The sequence below is a fragment of the Sesamum indicum genome, linkage group LG11, assembly GCF_026168435.1.
Source record: "Sesamum indicum cultivar Baizhima isolate 11 linkage group LG11, ASM2616843v1, whole genome shotgun sequence".
NCBI lineage: Eukaryota > Viridiplantae > Streptophyta > Magnoliopsida > Lamiales > Pedaliaceae > Sesamum > Sesamum indicum.
In genome coordinates this window covers 7,932,596-7,946,428 of record NC_142667.1, presented here as the reverse complement: position 1 = coordinate 7,946,428, position 13,833 = coordinate 7,932,596, and the positions used below count along the sequence as shown (strand labels likewise).

General features: G+C 32.7%; 1 protein-coding gene across 1 annotated transcript; it reads left to right on the top strand.

Moving 5' to 3' along the window:
* The first annotated feature begins 12,645 nt into the window (after positions 1 to 12,645).
* LOC105173783 (uncharacterized) lies at positions 12,646 to 13,092 on the top strand. Its single transcript, XM_011095661.1, has one exon. It carries the CDS (start codon positions 12,646 to 12,648, stop codon positions 13,090 to 13,092), a length of 447 nt encoding a protein of 148 aa, XP_011093963.1.
* Positions 13,093 to 13,833: the final 741 nt, after the last annotated feature.

Genomic DNA, 13,833 nt, shown 5'->3' with positions numbered 1-13,833 from the left:
ATAAATATTTTTTGTTAAGATTGACAATTGAGTTGAGTCAACTTGCAGGCTTCCCGAGTTTGCTCAATTTGAAGATCGAGCTCATTAGTTAGAAATATTTTGTTCATCAGCTTGCTAGTTTTTTTTTTAAAATATTTTTTATTTTTTAGATTTTTATATATTGAACTACATATTCAATATTATATCAACTCCAAATTCAAAATTCACCGTATTATAATTATTAAGTAATATCACATATTTTAATTTTAGATTATAATAAAATATCACATGGATTTGTTTAGACAAAAGCAGGGTACTGAGCTTGAGCTCAAATTGAAGCTCTAACTAAAAAATATGTTGAAAAGTAGCTTTGGCTCAAGTTTGATCTAACACAAGAAAAAAAAAGCTTGAGCTTGAGCTCGAGCTCGTTCCAACAAAAAATAATCGAGCTTGACCCGTTTACAAAAATTTAAGTGATGATTTAATTTGAACTTATAAAAATTGTTTTTTTTTTTAAGTTTATGATTTTAAGCCTTTAAACATTACAAAGAAAAAATATAATGTTTTTTTGTTTGAATTATTTATATGTAAAAGTTACTACATGCTCCAGTATAGGTAAAATTCAAGCCTAATATATTTCTTGGGGTAAATTATGACAGAATTTTACGATATTTGTTATGATTATAAATATTTTATTATTATTTTAAAAAATTATAAATACTTTATGAAATTAACATCATCTAATAAATACATTACTACAATGGACTGTTACGAGAGGTATTTATTATATGGTCATTAATTGAAGGAAATATTTATAATTTTTCAAATAATAAAGAGATATCCGTAATTATGGCAAATGTTAAAAGAGCTGTAATTTACCCTATTTTTTTTAAGGAAAAAAGAAAATAGTTTTTTTTTTCAAAAATTTTCCCGAATCACGATTTTCATCCTATAACTTTGGTCTAAATTTATTTTGGTCCTTTATCTTTAGCAATATTAGATTTAGTCATTTATCAATCAATTTTGCGTAGATTTGGTCCTTTAGCCTATGTTATGGCTCTTTTGGCCTTTTGATGATAATGTTGAATTCAACTGAGGGTAACAAACATCAGAGTGGCAGCCATAGGAAGAATTTTGTATTCTCTGTAATTTCTGTAACTGATACACAGAGCAAGAAGACGACCTGATATATATACAGAGACTTCCAAGTAACTACCACTTAACTAGGTAACTAACTAGGCACTGACGTGGCCCAATGTAAAGGCGAATAAATGAGTCAGCGTACAGCTGGAATACAAGATTTAAAACTGAAGAAAACGTGCTAGGCAAAAAATGATTTATCCTGCGCCAATGAAGCCAGTATCTCCTTCATTCTGATTATCATCTTCTTCAAACTCTGAGTGTTGCAGCTGCTTCGTCTGTTTCTACTGATGTTGCTGTTGTTCAGGTATTTCATCATCCCCCCACAAGTGGGACTGGGGTCGAAAAGAACTAGACCCAACTTGGACCGAATCAAAGCAAAGGACTTCAATGGCAGAGACTTCATGAAGACGTCGGCAAGTTGAAGCGAGTTGGAAACGAAGGAAGGAGAAATAAACCCCTCCTTGTACGCATCACGAACCAAGTGCAATCCAACTCAATATGTTTAGTACGTTCGCGGAACATGAGATTGGCAAGAATGTGCAGCGCGGCCTTATTGTCACAGAAATCAATGGGAAGAGATAGGGGAATGTTAAATTCAGCAAGAATGTAAGACAACCAGCGAAGCTCACAAACAGTGGCCGCGAGGCTGCGGTATTCAGCTTCGGTAGTAGAACGGGAGACGGTAGGTTGCTTCTTAGTCTTCCAAGACACCAGAGCATTACCAAGGAAGGCGCAAAATCCAGTAAGGGAGCGCCTAGAATCAACATAAGACGCCCAATCTACGTCGCAAAAGGCACGAAGAACAAATGAATTCTGAGCAGGAAAAAAAAGGTCTTGGGAGGGGCACCCCTTGAGGTAACGGACAACATGAAGGGCTGCATGCCAATGAGCATCACAAGGTTGCGTAAGATACTGGCTCAACTGTTGCACCGAGTGGGAAATGTCGGGACGAGTGAAGCCCAAGTACAACAACTGCCCAACAAGACGCCTGTAGGAGTTCGGACAAGGGAGTAGAGCACCAAAAGTCGAAGATAGTTTAAGACCTGTGGGCAGTGGAGCGGAGACAGATTTCGCCTGAACCAAACCAGTGTCACGCACGATGTCCATGATGTATTTGGTTTGTGATACAAAAAGGCCTGAAGCACCACGAGCGATCTCCAACCCAAGGAAATAACGAGCGTCGCCTAAGTTTTTGATCGTGAACAACCTGTGAAGATAAGTCTTTACTAGAGATATATCGGCAATAGAAGGCCCAGTTACCAAAATGTCGTCAACATATACAATTAAGGCCATAGGACCCGAGGAAGAAGGCTTGAGGAACAGGCAATGGTCGTGAACAGACTGCCTAAAATCGAAATCAGTGAGCTTGCGAGTAAATTCCATGTTCCACTGTCGGTAGGCTTGTTTAAGGCCGTAAAGAGAACGCTCCAGTTTGCAAACCAAATTAGGAGCTGCAGCATACCCATCAGGCGGCGTCATGTAAATATCCTCATCGAGGTAGCCATGGAGGAATGCGTTGTAGATGCCCATCTGCTAAAGGGCCCAACCATTCGCAGCAGTAATCGCCAGAAATAAACGGACAGTGACATTCTTTGCCACCGGGGAGAAACTGTCACTATAGTCTATCCCCTCAATCTGGTTGAACCCCTTTACCACAAGGCGTGCTTTGTACCGTTCTACCGAGCCATCTGTATTCAACTTCGTCTTAAAAACCCACTTACAACCGATGGCGCATTTACCAGGCGATAGAGGAACCAGCTTCCAAGTATTGTTTCGGTCCAAAGCCTGCAATTCAGTGTGCATAGCCTCCCTCCACTCCTCGTGTTGTACGGCATCAGAAAACGACTTGGACTCCTGCAAAACAGATAACGAGACTACAAAGGATTGAAAAATAAGTGTGATGCAGTGTAAAGATGATTCATGTGCAGAGCAAATAAAATCGTTGAACCAAGGAGGGCGTTGAGTGGCTCGAGCGGAGCGACGAAGAGGAGGTGCCACAGTCTGAGGAGTAGGAGAAGTGATAGGAGATGGGTCACGAACAACAAGAGGAGGAGGAATTTCATCAGCGTGAGGAGGAACAACAGGAAGAGGACATGAAGTGGATTTAGTTGAGGATGAAGCAGAGATGGAGTAGGGAAAAGACTGCTCATGAAACTAAACATCACGAGAGAATAGGACGCGACTATTTTCCAAGTCATAAAGTTTATAAGCTTTTGAAATCATGCCATACCCTAGGAGAATGCACTTGAAAGCTTTGAAATGAAACTTAGACTTGTGAGGTTCTAAATTTGTGGCATAACAGAGACTTCCAAATGCACAAAGATGGCTAAGTGAAGGATTATGACCAATTAAACATTCAGAGGGGGATTTCCATTGGAGGATTTTTTAGGGTGTTCTATTGATTAGATAGGTGGCCGTAAATATGGAATCACCCCAGAATTTCAGAGGTAAGGAGGCTTGGAAGAGCAAGGCACGAGCTACATTTAGGAGTTGTCTATGCTTGCGTTCTACTCATCCATTCTGTTGAGGCGAATAAGTGCAAGAAGTTTGGTGGACTATTCCTAAGCTTTGACAAAGATTACGACAGTCTTTGTTTAGGAACTCGGAACCATTGTCCGAGCTTGAAAGTCAATGGAGCTACAAATTGGAGTGTGTTTCATTACTTTCAAGGGGATGTGCCCCAGCCTGTTATGCCAAGTTTGTACATCACACTTAATATGACTAGAACAAGCAAGATTAGAGGTTCTAGAAGAAAAGAAGCCATGTGGGTTAAGACGTTTGACAAGATACAAATTCTTGAAGTCCCCTCAACTAAGCACTTCTTAGTGGCTTAGTCCTGCAACAAACATCTATCTTTAGAAAACTGAAAAATGTAAGCATTGTGCTGACATAACTGGTGAACAGAGAGTAAGTTGACAGTGAATGAGGGAATGAAGTGGACTTGATGAAGTGTAACATGATCATTTAAATGCACAACACCAACATATGATGAAAGCCTCTTGGAACCATCGGGTAAATGAATATATTTAGGATGTGGAGTTTTAGTGTATGAATGAAAAAGTTGAATGTTGGCACAAATATGGTTAGTAGCCCCGCTATCTATTATCCAATAGTCCAAATCATTTTTTGAAGGTCCAGAGATGGTACCTGCAAACTCCTCGTCATTGTTTGCAAAGTTGTTGATTAGATCATTAGGTTGAGTGCTCTTTTGCATCAATTTGATTAAACTTGTCATCAACTCAGTCATGTGCTTAGTGTTAATAGAATCCGTAGTCCCAACCCCGTAATCCAATGTTGCTGCAGCTGCAAATTTACGACTGCTCATGCTCTTTTTCTTCTTCTCATTTAAAGTCCTGTACCACTCTGGCACTCCATGGACTTGGAAACATGTCTCCTCTGTTTGGCCTGGCTTGTGACAATGACTGCACAACGTATTGCGTTTATCCACATATGGCCTTCTCTTATTCAAGTACTTGTCCCCTATATCCCTTTTGTTATCCTTCAGCGTGAGGTGATAAGCCATTTAGCGCGAACTATCCCCTAAATCTGCATGAACCTGCCTCTATTTCTCTACTGCAAAAACCATGGAAAAGGCGCGCTCCAAGTCTAGTAGAGGTTCCTGCATCAGAATTTAGTTTCGTTCATTGTCGAAGCTTTCGTGCAATCCCATGAGGAATTGCATCAGTTGCAAGGTCTCATTTTTCTCTGCAATTGCTTTGTTTATGCCACACGAACACCCTCCACAGGTGCATTTTGGATTGGGCGATAAGCAATACAATTCATTCCAAATTCTTTTCAGCTTATGATATAAGCAATCAGTGATAATTCCAGTTGAGATATTGAAGATATCTCTCATTGAAGTTGATAAATCATCGGTCCGTTACTTCTTCCGTATCTACCTTGAATCTCCAACCAAAGTTCACGCGAAGAGGAAACGTACATGAACGACTCAACAATGTCCTTGGCAATTGAATTCCAAATCCACGAAGTTACCATTAGATCTACCCGCATCCATTGTTCAAAAGTTACTGAACCAGCTGCAGGTCTCAGAAGCTCCCGTCGATGAAACTAAGTTTCATTTTTTGTTCGGAGCGCTACATATATAGATCTGCTCCACGGTAAAAAATTTGTACCATCTAATCGAGAAGAGGATAATGTCAGACTAGAGTTTTCAGAGGGATGTTTGAACAGCGCCTCTCTTTGCAACTGTTCTGCAGCATCTCTGTTGCTCGAGTTTGCACTCGCATTTGCCATACCCCAACAAATCTGTCGCAGCAAAAGGAAAAACTTTCTGTATCAAGAGACCTTTACACGGAAGGCTCTGATATCATGTTGAATTCAATTAAGGGCAACAAATATCAGAGTGGCAGCCATAGGAAGAATTTTGTATTCTCTGTAATTTCTGTAACTGATACACATAGCAAGAAGACGACCTGATATATATACAGAGACTTCCAAGTAACTACCACTTAACAGAATAACTGACTAGGCAACTAACTAGGCACTAACGTGGCCCAATGTAACGGCGAATAAATGAGTCAGCGTACAGCTGGAATACAAGACTTAAAACTGAAGAAAACGTGCTAGGCAAAAAACGATTTATCCTGTGTCAATGAAGCCAATATCTCCTTCATTCTGATCACCACCTTCTTCAAACTCTGAGTGCTGCAGCTGCTTCATCTGTTTCTGCTCTTGTTGCTGCTGTTCAGGTATTCCATCAGATAAAGACTAAATAGTTCGTCCTAATGATCTAAGTGTAATATAAATAAATATTTTTCAATAAATCTAGATTTTAATACCATTGTAGGCGAGTATTAGCTACGAGATGCAAAATGAATGGATATATATGGACTAAATTGCTCTTGAAGAGTCGTGTAGAGGTGAAATTGTCCAAAATTGGGTCAAAGGACTAAATTAAGCAATTTTCAAAGTTATTGGACTAAAATTAAAACGGATAAATTTAAAGGACTAAAATCAATAGCAAGCAAACTTAAAGGACTAAACAAATAATTTTTTCTCTTTTTAATTTAGTCATCTTATATGTTTCAGCCTAGCAATCGAGCTAGGCCTGTCGAGAGGTGGGTATTCCCTTATTTGGACCCAAACTCGTTAAAATACCCATAGTTATTGCTTATATGTTTTACCGGACGTTACCCATAGATTACTTGTTGGTCTTACCCATTCTTTACCCAAACTAATTGGGTCCGATATGAGTTTTACCCATCAGATCTTACATATATTAAAATGAATAAAATAATTATACATGCTTTTTTATAACGGCATCACTAAAATATATTACTAAATTAATTTATTAAAAATATTTTATGAACTTGCTATCGATAAAATAAATTAAAAGCTATTTAAATTTTTAACAAATGCAAATTGAATATCGTTGAGATGTACACAACAATTTTGGCTTTGTTCAAATAATGGATCATTATTAATCAATTAAACAATCAACCTATATTCGAGATAGGAACAAAAATTAAAGAACTTATAAGAAAAAGAATATGAAAATCATATTTTAACTTTAGAAGATATTTTTTTTTTCTATTTAAAAAATGTTCAACTCTCATTTCATAAGTGTTTTACAATTCAAATTCAATAAAAAAAAATTTAGTTCCAGAAGCTTGTACCGAGCCTTTGAATGGATTAGGGTTCATCCCATTTACCCTTTCTTTTTCTAGTTTCTCATTCCGTGATGCCGACCATAGGTTCGAATCCCCCTGTTCCGATCATGGAATAGATGAAATAAAGAAAAAAATGGATACCGATATGCGACTCCTAAACAGTCAATAGGAACAGTCTCAATCGTAGAAGAATGTGGTAGTTACCAGATACAAAGGCACAGCCCTAACATGTATTAATCGAGTTTGACTTATCACTTTACATTCAAATTAAATTTATCAAAAACTTAATTTGTAGTTGTCACTATGAAAATATAAAAAAAACGCTAATATTTTTTCTCAAAATATCAATATGTAAAAAAATTCAATAAACTATGTATAAAATTTCAGAATTTTATATGACAAGTAAATCTAGTCGATATTTATAAAAAAAATATATAAAATCAATGATTTGAAGTTAACATATACTTGTGAATTTTTAGAGTATTAAATTTTACTATTCAATACCTATCCGTGAGTATTTTAAGATCCAAACTCAGACCCATACCCATTGAGATAAATATTTTGGATATGAATTCGGGTCTGAGTTTATTATAAACTAACGGGTTCAAATCTAAATATTGGTTATTATAATAGATTTGGATTTGAGTAATTCCCACCCATTAACATGTCTAAGTCCAGCAAAGATCTAACAAACTTGACAATTACTTTCATGGTGCAATACGAAGGAGAAAATATTTAAAATGATTTTTCTCTATCTAGCTTATGATTAAGAGTTAATTACACTTGACTCCTTTTAAAAGTATGAATTACACTTTTCTCTAAAAAGTTCTAAAATCACACTTACATCCCCTCTAAAAATTTAATTTGTAATACATCTGATCCCTTTTTATTATGGTTGGACGAAAAATATTGAAGTTAGCAAAAAAATACAATAAATTTCTATTTGACCCCTAATTTAACATTCTCATGTAATATTTTTGCACTTACAAAGCAAAAGGTATAATGCTGTTAACCTCACTTCATCTATATATATATATATATATATATATATATAATAAATTCATAGTTTTATAAGTACCAAATTATACATAAGAATGTTAGATGAGATACAAAATTAATAAATTTTGTACTTTTTTTTTCTTTCTAAGATTAACATTTTTTATTTAAACCCTCACGAAAGAAGGTTAGGTGTAAACATAAAATTTTTGAAAGGGTTGTAAATATATTTCAAAATTTTTTGAGAAAAAAGTGCAATTTTATATTTTTAACGGGGTTCAAGTGTAATTAACCATATGATTAATTGTTAATGATAATAGGGTATTTCAATACTGTCCAAATAATAAATGTTCATTTCACTTAAAAACTATTAAAGTATTATTTATGATATGATCTTAAAAATTTGTCAATTGAGCTAAGTCCATTCTGATTAGGGTTAAATTCATGCCATATTCAGTGCTCTATGTATTAAATGTATAGATAATAGTCATATATTCCTTAATTTTTTTAAAAATAAAATGTGATAGTCATCTTATTATTAATGTACTAAAAACGAACATAATATCTATAACACCCGTTCGAGCACACGTGTATTGCCCCCAAATATACCATCGCAGGACGACAATTAAATGGAGAAAAGCTTCGCTTTTCTTCCGTCCATAAAGAAAAGTTTTGATCTTGTAACTATAGGAACGTCGACATTTTTTGTCCTATTTGATTTTGAATTTGTAATTGAGGACCATATAATGAAAAAATTAGCACATTTAGTTCAAATATGGCACGTGTTCCCTTTAATTAGAATTTTAACTTTTCGGTCAGTTTTATTGATGTGATATTTTTGTCCTAACTCTGTTGTGAAGAATATAAAGAAAAAATACAATTTTCGTCCCATAACTATAAGGGATGGCACTATTAATCCTCTTTAATTTTGAATTTGTAATTGAAGATTATAATTAAAAAATAATTAGCACATTCAGTAACGTATCACCAGGAAAAAAATGACACATCAACAAAAATGATCAAAAAATTAAAAAAAATCCCCAAATTAAAAAGGTCATATGACAAGCACGCGCTAATTTTCTATGTGTGAACTATTTTTTTATTATTATAATACTTAATTACAAATTCGAAATAGATAAAGGACCAAAAGTATCAATTCTTATAATTATAAGGACCAGAATTGCATTTTTCCCACCTTTCATAATTCATCTATCCTTGACTTGAAAACAAGAAAAAGCTTAAAATTTAAATAAACATTGCTTAAAAAATTGACTTAATCCAATTTCAGCACTAATTTGATTTATAGGTACACCTAAATTGTATGTATATATAAATAAATAAATAAATAATCTAAACATAAATAATATCAAGAAATTAATTTGAGGAGCTCTAATTAATTTCTCAACTAATTGACATAAACTCACCTCCAAAAATTAGTTGAAACCACAAAACAGTTGCAAATCATAGAAGTTGAGCCAACTGCCAATCCATCACTCACTCAAACTTACACTAAGCAGACGAAAATTATAATCAGCTCTTATGAGGTTTGATATAATTATAAATATTATTTTTTAATATTTAAAAAATTATCAATACCACTGACGTTTGATAAAATTATGTAAGTTTTAGATAAATGTATGAAATTATCAACTTCAACGGACGAGTTGGATAGAAAAATTTGAAAAGTTCTTATCCACTTATTCCATAAAAAAAAAATTAGAAAATTTAAAAAAAAAAAAAATTAATTCATATCTATAGGTGCATTTTGATCAGCTTACCACAAAAAGTGAATAAAAATCTAACAATAAATAGAATTTAGACCCCAAATAATTACCTAAAATATATATATAAGATAACACACACATATATATAAGTTAAAAATAAATGAGAAAAAAAAACTATCGAAAAATAGTTATAATAAATCATGATGAGCGGGAAAATTAAAAATAATTATTTAATTTAAAAAAATAAAATAAAATAAAATATAAATCGAAAACATTTATAAGGTGCTCTTTAATTATATATAGTATAAGTATAGATAGATAGATAAAAAAATTAATTTATAACCTTAAGTATTTGTGAGCTTTTCTCTAAAAATAAGTTCAAATTTAGTATTTGCAAAAATTACTTATACTTTTATTATTTTAATCTAAAAAGCACCAAAAGACCAGCTTTTGCAGCTTAATGGCATTCTGTAAATATTTGGAAGCTGTTTTGGGACAATATCCTCAACCTTTTTATTTAATCTCCAATAGTTTATTAATAAGTGATTCTCCAACAACCTTTTTTTTCCAAACATTCAAAATTTTAATTCTTTTTAAACTTTGTGTTAAGTGTGATTTTGGTCTCCAAACATTGTCACTTATACAGTTTTCGTCCTCAAATAATTTAAAATTATAATTTTGGTCCTCAAACACTAATTTTTTTTACACTTTTGGTCCTTCTGTTAACTCACCGTTAAATTTAACGGAAATTTTGTTTAAAGTGGGAAAAATGCTATTTTTCTCCCATTTTGTGGTGTTTTTCAATCCAACGCACCCATTTTTCCTATTTTTCTTCAAATTTCAAAGAGAATAAACCAAAAAAAAAAAAAAAAAGATGAATTTAAGCAACAAATTTTCTAAATAATCTTATGAAAATAATATCAATAACATGTTTCGTCTCTAAGGCAATACCTACAATATATGTAACGTAAAAAAAAAATCCATGCTAAAAAATAAACATTCTTGAATTAATTAAACATCAACACAATAATTAACATAATGTTCCATAATCTCAAATTGTTCGAAGATCAAAATCGCATTAGTTGCTATATTTGAGAACCAAAAATGCATTTATCCTTTTTTTTTTTTACTATTTTTAAGCGCTTTCAACTTTTACAAAGTAGCATTATCGACTTTCTCTACAACTTTTCACTTCTCTATAAGCGGAAATTTTTGCGAACCTACACATAATACAGTGGCAACAAATAAAAATATCACTATATATGTGGCATTGACAATATAGATGCTTCGCTAATTGACTATAGCGACAATTTTATACATAATTTTTGTCATTTATAATTATAATAAGACAAGATTATGATTATTTTTTACTAAAAATGTATTTCTAGTGATAATTTTAAAATTATCATTTGATATTTGTCACTAATATTAACTCTTAGTGTAGTGACCTCTTTGATTGTATATAATTAGAATCACTAACTTATTAAATAAAAAACTTCAAGACATGATGAAATTTACCTACCAACAAGAGGTAGGTAATTGCAGTTCTCCATACATCAAAATGTCACAAAAGAAACTGTGATCTAGATTTTAATAGAAACCTTGGAAAGGGATAATTTACGATCTGATTTCTGATGTTTAATGTAATTATATTATGAATTTTTGTAATTTGAAAAATTGTATATAGCACTCCTAATGTTTATTTCCTTTAACACTTAGATTTCTGATCTAGTCAAAGTTTTACCGAAGTTGCAGATATTAGCAAAAGAAATTGAATGAAAATTAATATTTACCCTGATTGACTTATTATTGACTTACTACATGTCGAATAAAAGTTTTTTCTAATCAAACTACCCTTAAATATCTTCACAAGTTAATGCATGTGAGGAAATATATCTTCACCCTTATAAAGGTAGTTTTCTGATATAAATTTGTTTGGCCTGCAATAAGCCAATTGGGGTCAATATGGATTTTCATTCAAATTTTTTTGTTAATATCAACAAATTCAGTGAATTTTTTACTAATGTAGGAATCGGTCTGTTAGACGGAAACAAAAATAAGGGGTGCTAGATGTAATTTCTTAAATCGTAGAAGGTCTTGTGTAATTATACTAACCTAAAAACAAAAACAAAAAAAAGACTAGTGTAATTATCCCTAAAAACAATATATGCTTATACAAATTATATATAAATATATATATATATATATATGTTGAATTAAGCCCAGAAATGGAAAAAGACTTTGAGATGCAGGAAATAATTGAAGGGTAATTAATTGAAAAAGACTTTAACCGGAAGAAATATAACTTATTAACATGATTAATTACTACGATCTAAAGTAAAAAGTACGGAATGCTAATCAATCACAATTGCACAAAGACTGTTATTCGTTTTTGTGGGCAAAATCAAAACAAATATCATATATAGTTTTGAAAACAACAACAGATACTTTGGTTACAACTAAAATCATGATAAATATTGATTAGTTTCGATTAGAACTCAACATATCGCATTGGTTTTACAGGACCATATTAGATAGTATTCATTTACCATAATTTTTAAAGCGTAACTTTTTTGTTTTAACTGTTAATTTGTAGTAAAACATCCTGTAAAGATGTGATTCTTGTTGACGGTTTTTAGAGAATTAAAAACCATAGTTTAACCTTAACTTACCATATTGGTAAGAACTCTAGCTACAAATAAACCCTCGTTGTATTTTTCACAATTTCTTCCTTACTCTTACATTTTTTTGGAGAATTATTGTCGGAAAAACATCAGATACATTTACCATATGTTAGTACTGAAAGCTGTCCTCTAACAAAGAATTACAGTCGAGTTTATACGAAATAATTACATCATATTTATATATAATAAAGAAAATAAAAATTATGGGCTCTTAATTATTCTGAAAATATGATCTTACTTGAAGGTGTTGGCTTTACACTAGATTGGAATAGACCAACCAAAATAAAATGACATTTCACCACATAAACAAACTATCTAAAACCTTAACAACAGAAGCTACCTTAATAATCCAAACTGATCGATTTGTTCATACTCATCTTTGCATAGATTATTAAGGCACAGCCCTCTTGTCCCAACACATGCAACCTCAAACAACATGTTCCTAACAACCTAAACAAGCTCATCTGATCCTCCAAGATTAATCTAAACATGGGAAGCGAAGGAAGAACGAATCCGACCAAACCTCATTACAACATTTCCATGTCAAGAAGAACAAGAAGGCCTATCATCAATAATCTCAAGATAGAGCCGCAAGAAAGCCTTGATGAGCTGAAGAAAGACGGTCGTCTGATCATTAGATCGGACAAAATTAGCATTACGCAGCAGAAGTTTAGCCTGAAGCAGCTGATCGAGGGACGGTGTTCGTTGGCACAACACTTCAGGGAAGAAGAGGGATCAGAGAAGGATATGGTGGTTAGATCAGGTGATCATGATCATGATCATGATCAAGATGGATTTGGAGGGGTGAAGTGGAAAAGATCAATGGTGGGGAATTATGGGAGAGTGTTGAGGCGTCTGATTAAGGTAAAGCAAGAATCATATTTTAGGGCATGGTGGAAACCTGCACTTTCATTAAAACTTGTTAAGCACAAGTGAGTTGGGATCTTTTTTGTATTTTGGAATGTGAACATGAGAGATTTTCTGTTTTTCTTGGGGGCATGCAATAATTTAGACAGTAGAAAAATTTAGTAAGAATTAAGATTAATGCATGTGATGATCCAAAGAGTAGGCATTGAAAATCTGAGAAATTTTGTGCATTATTATTTGATATGTGATGAATATTAATTAAGTTGCTCAATGATGGAGTTTTCATTTACAATTGTGCTTACCAGAGATTTTATGTAATAATAGGTCTTGTGATTCTAATATATTGATATTATTATTACACTTGCTCAATGATGTATATAGTTTTATTATTACACTTGCTCTGTGATATATATATAGTTCGATCGAATTTGATTTGAGTAAAGAATTTCCTAATTTTTTTGGCATTATCTGATTTAATTGAAATACCCTCACATATGCATATACATATACATATACATATACATATATAAAATAACCACGTTTAATTTTTTAGTCATTTGATTATTATATCAGTAATCCTATTTCCAATGTACATTTAAAGAACATATTGTAGTAGTTTTGATAAATTATTCATTTTTATTTCCTCTCATTGTTATTTAATTTAAATAAATAAAATAAAATTTCAAATTATACGTACATCGAGTGTGCTCCATCACTTGTATTTATCATGTTTGTCCCTCTTATGTAGGACACCTACATAAGTAAATTAAAAACTTATGAAGTAAAGAGATTAGTGTGTATGTTTCAAGA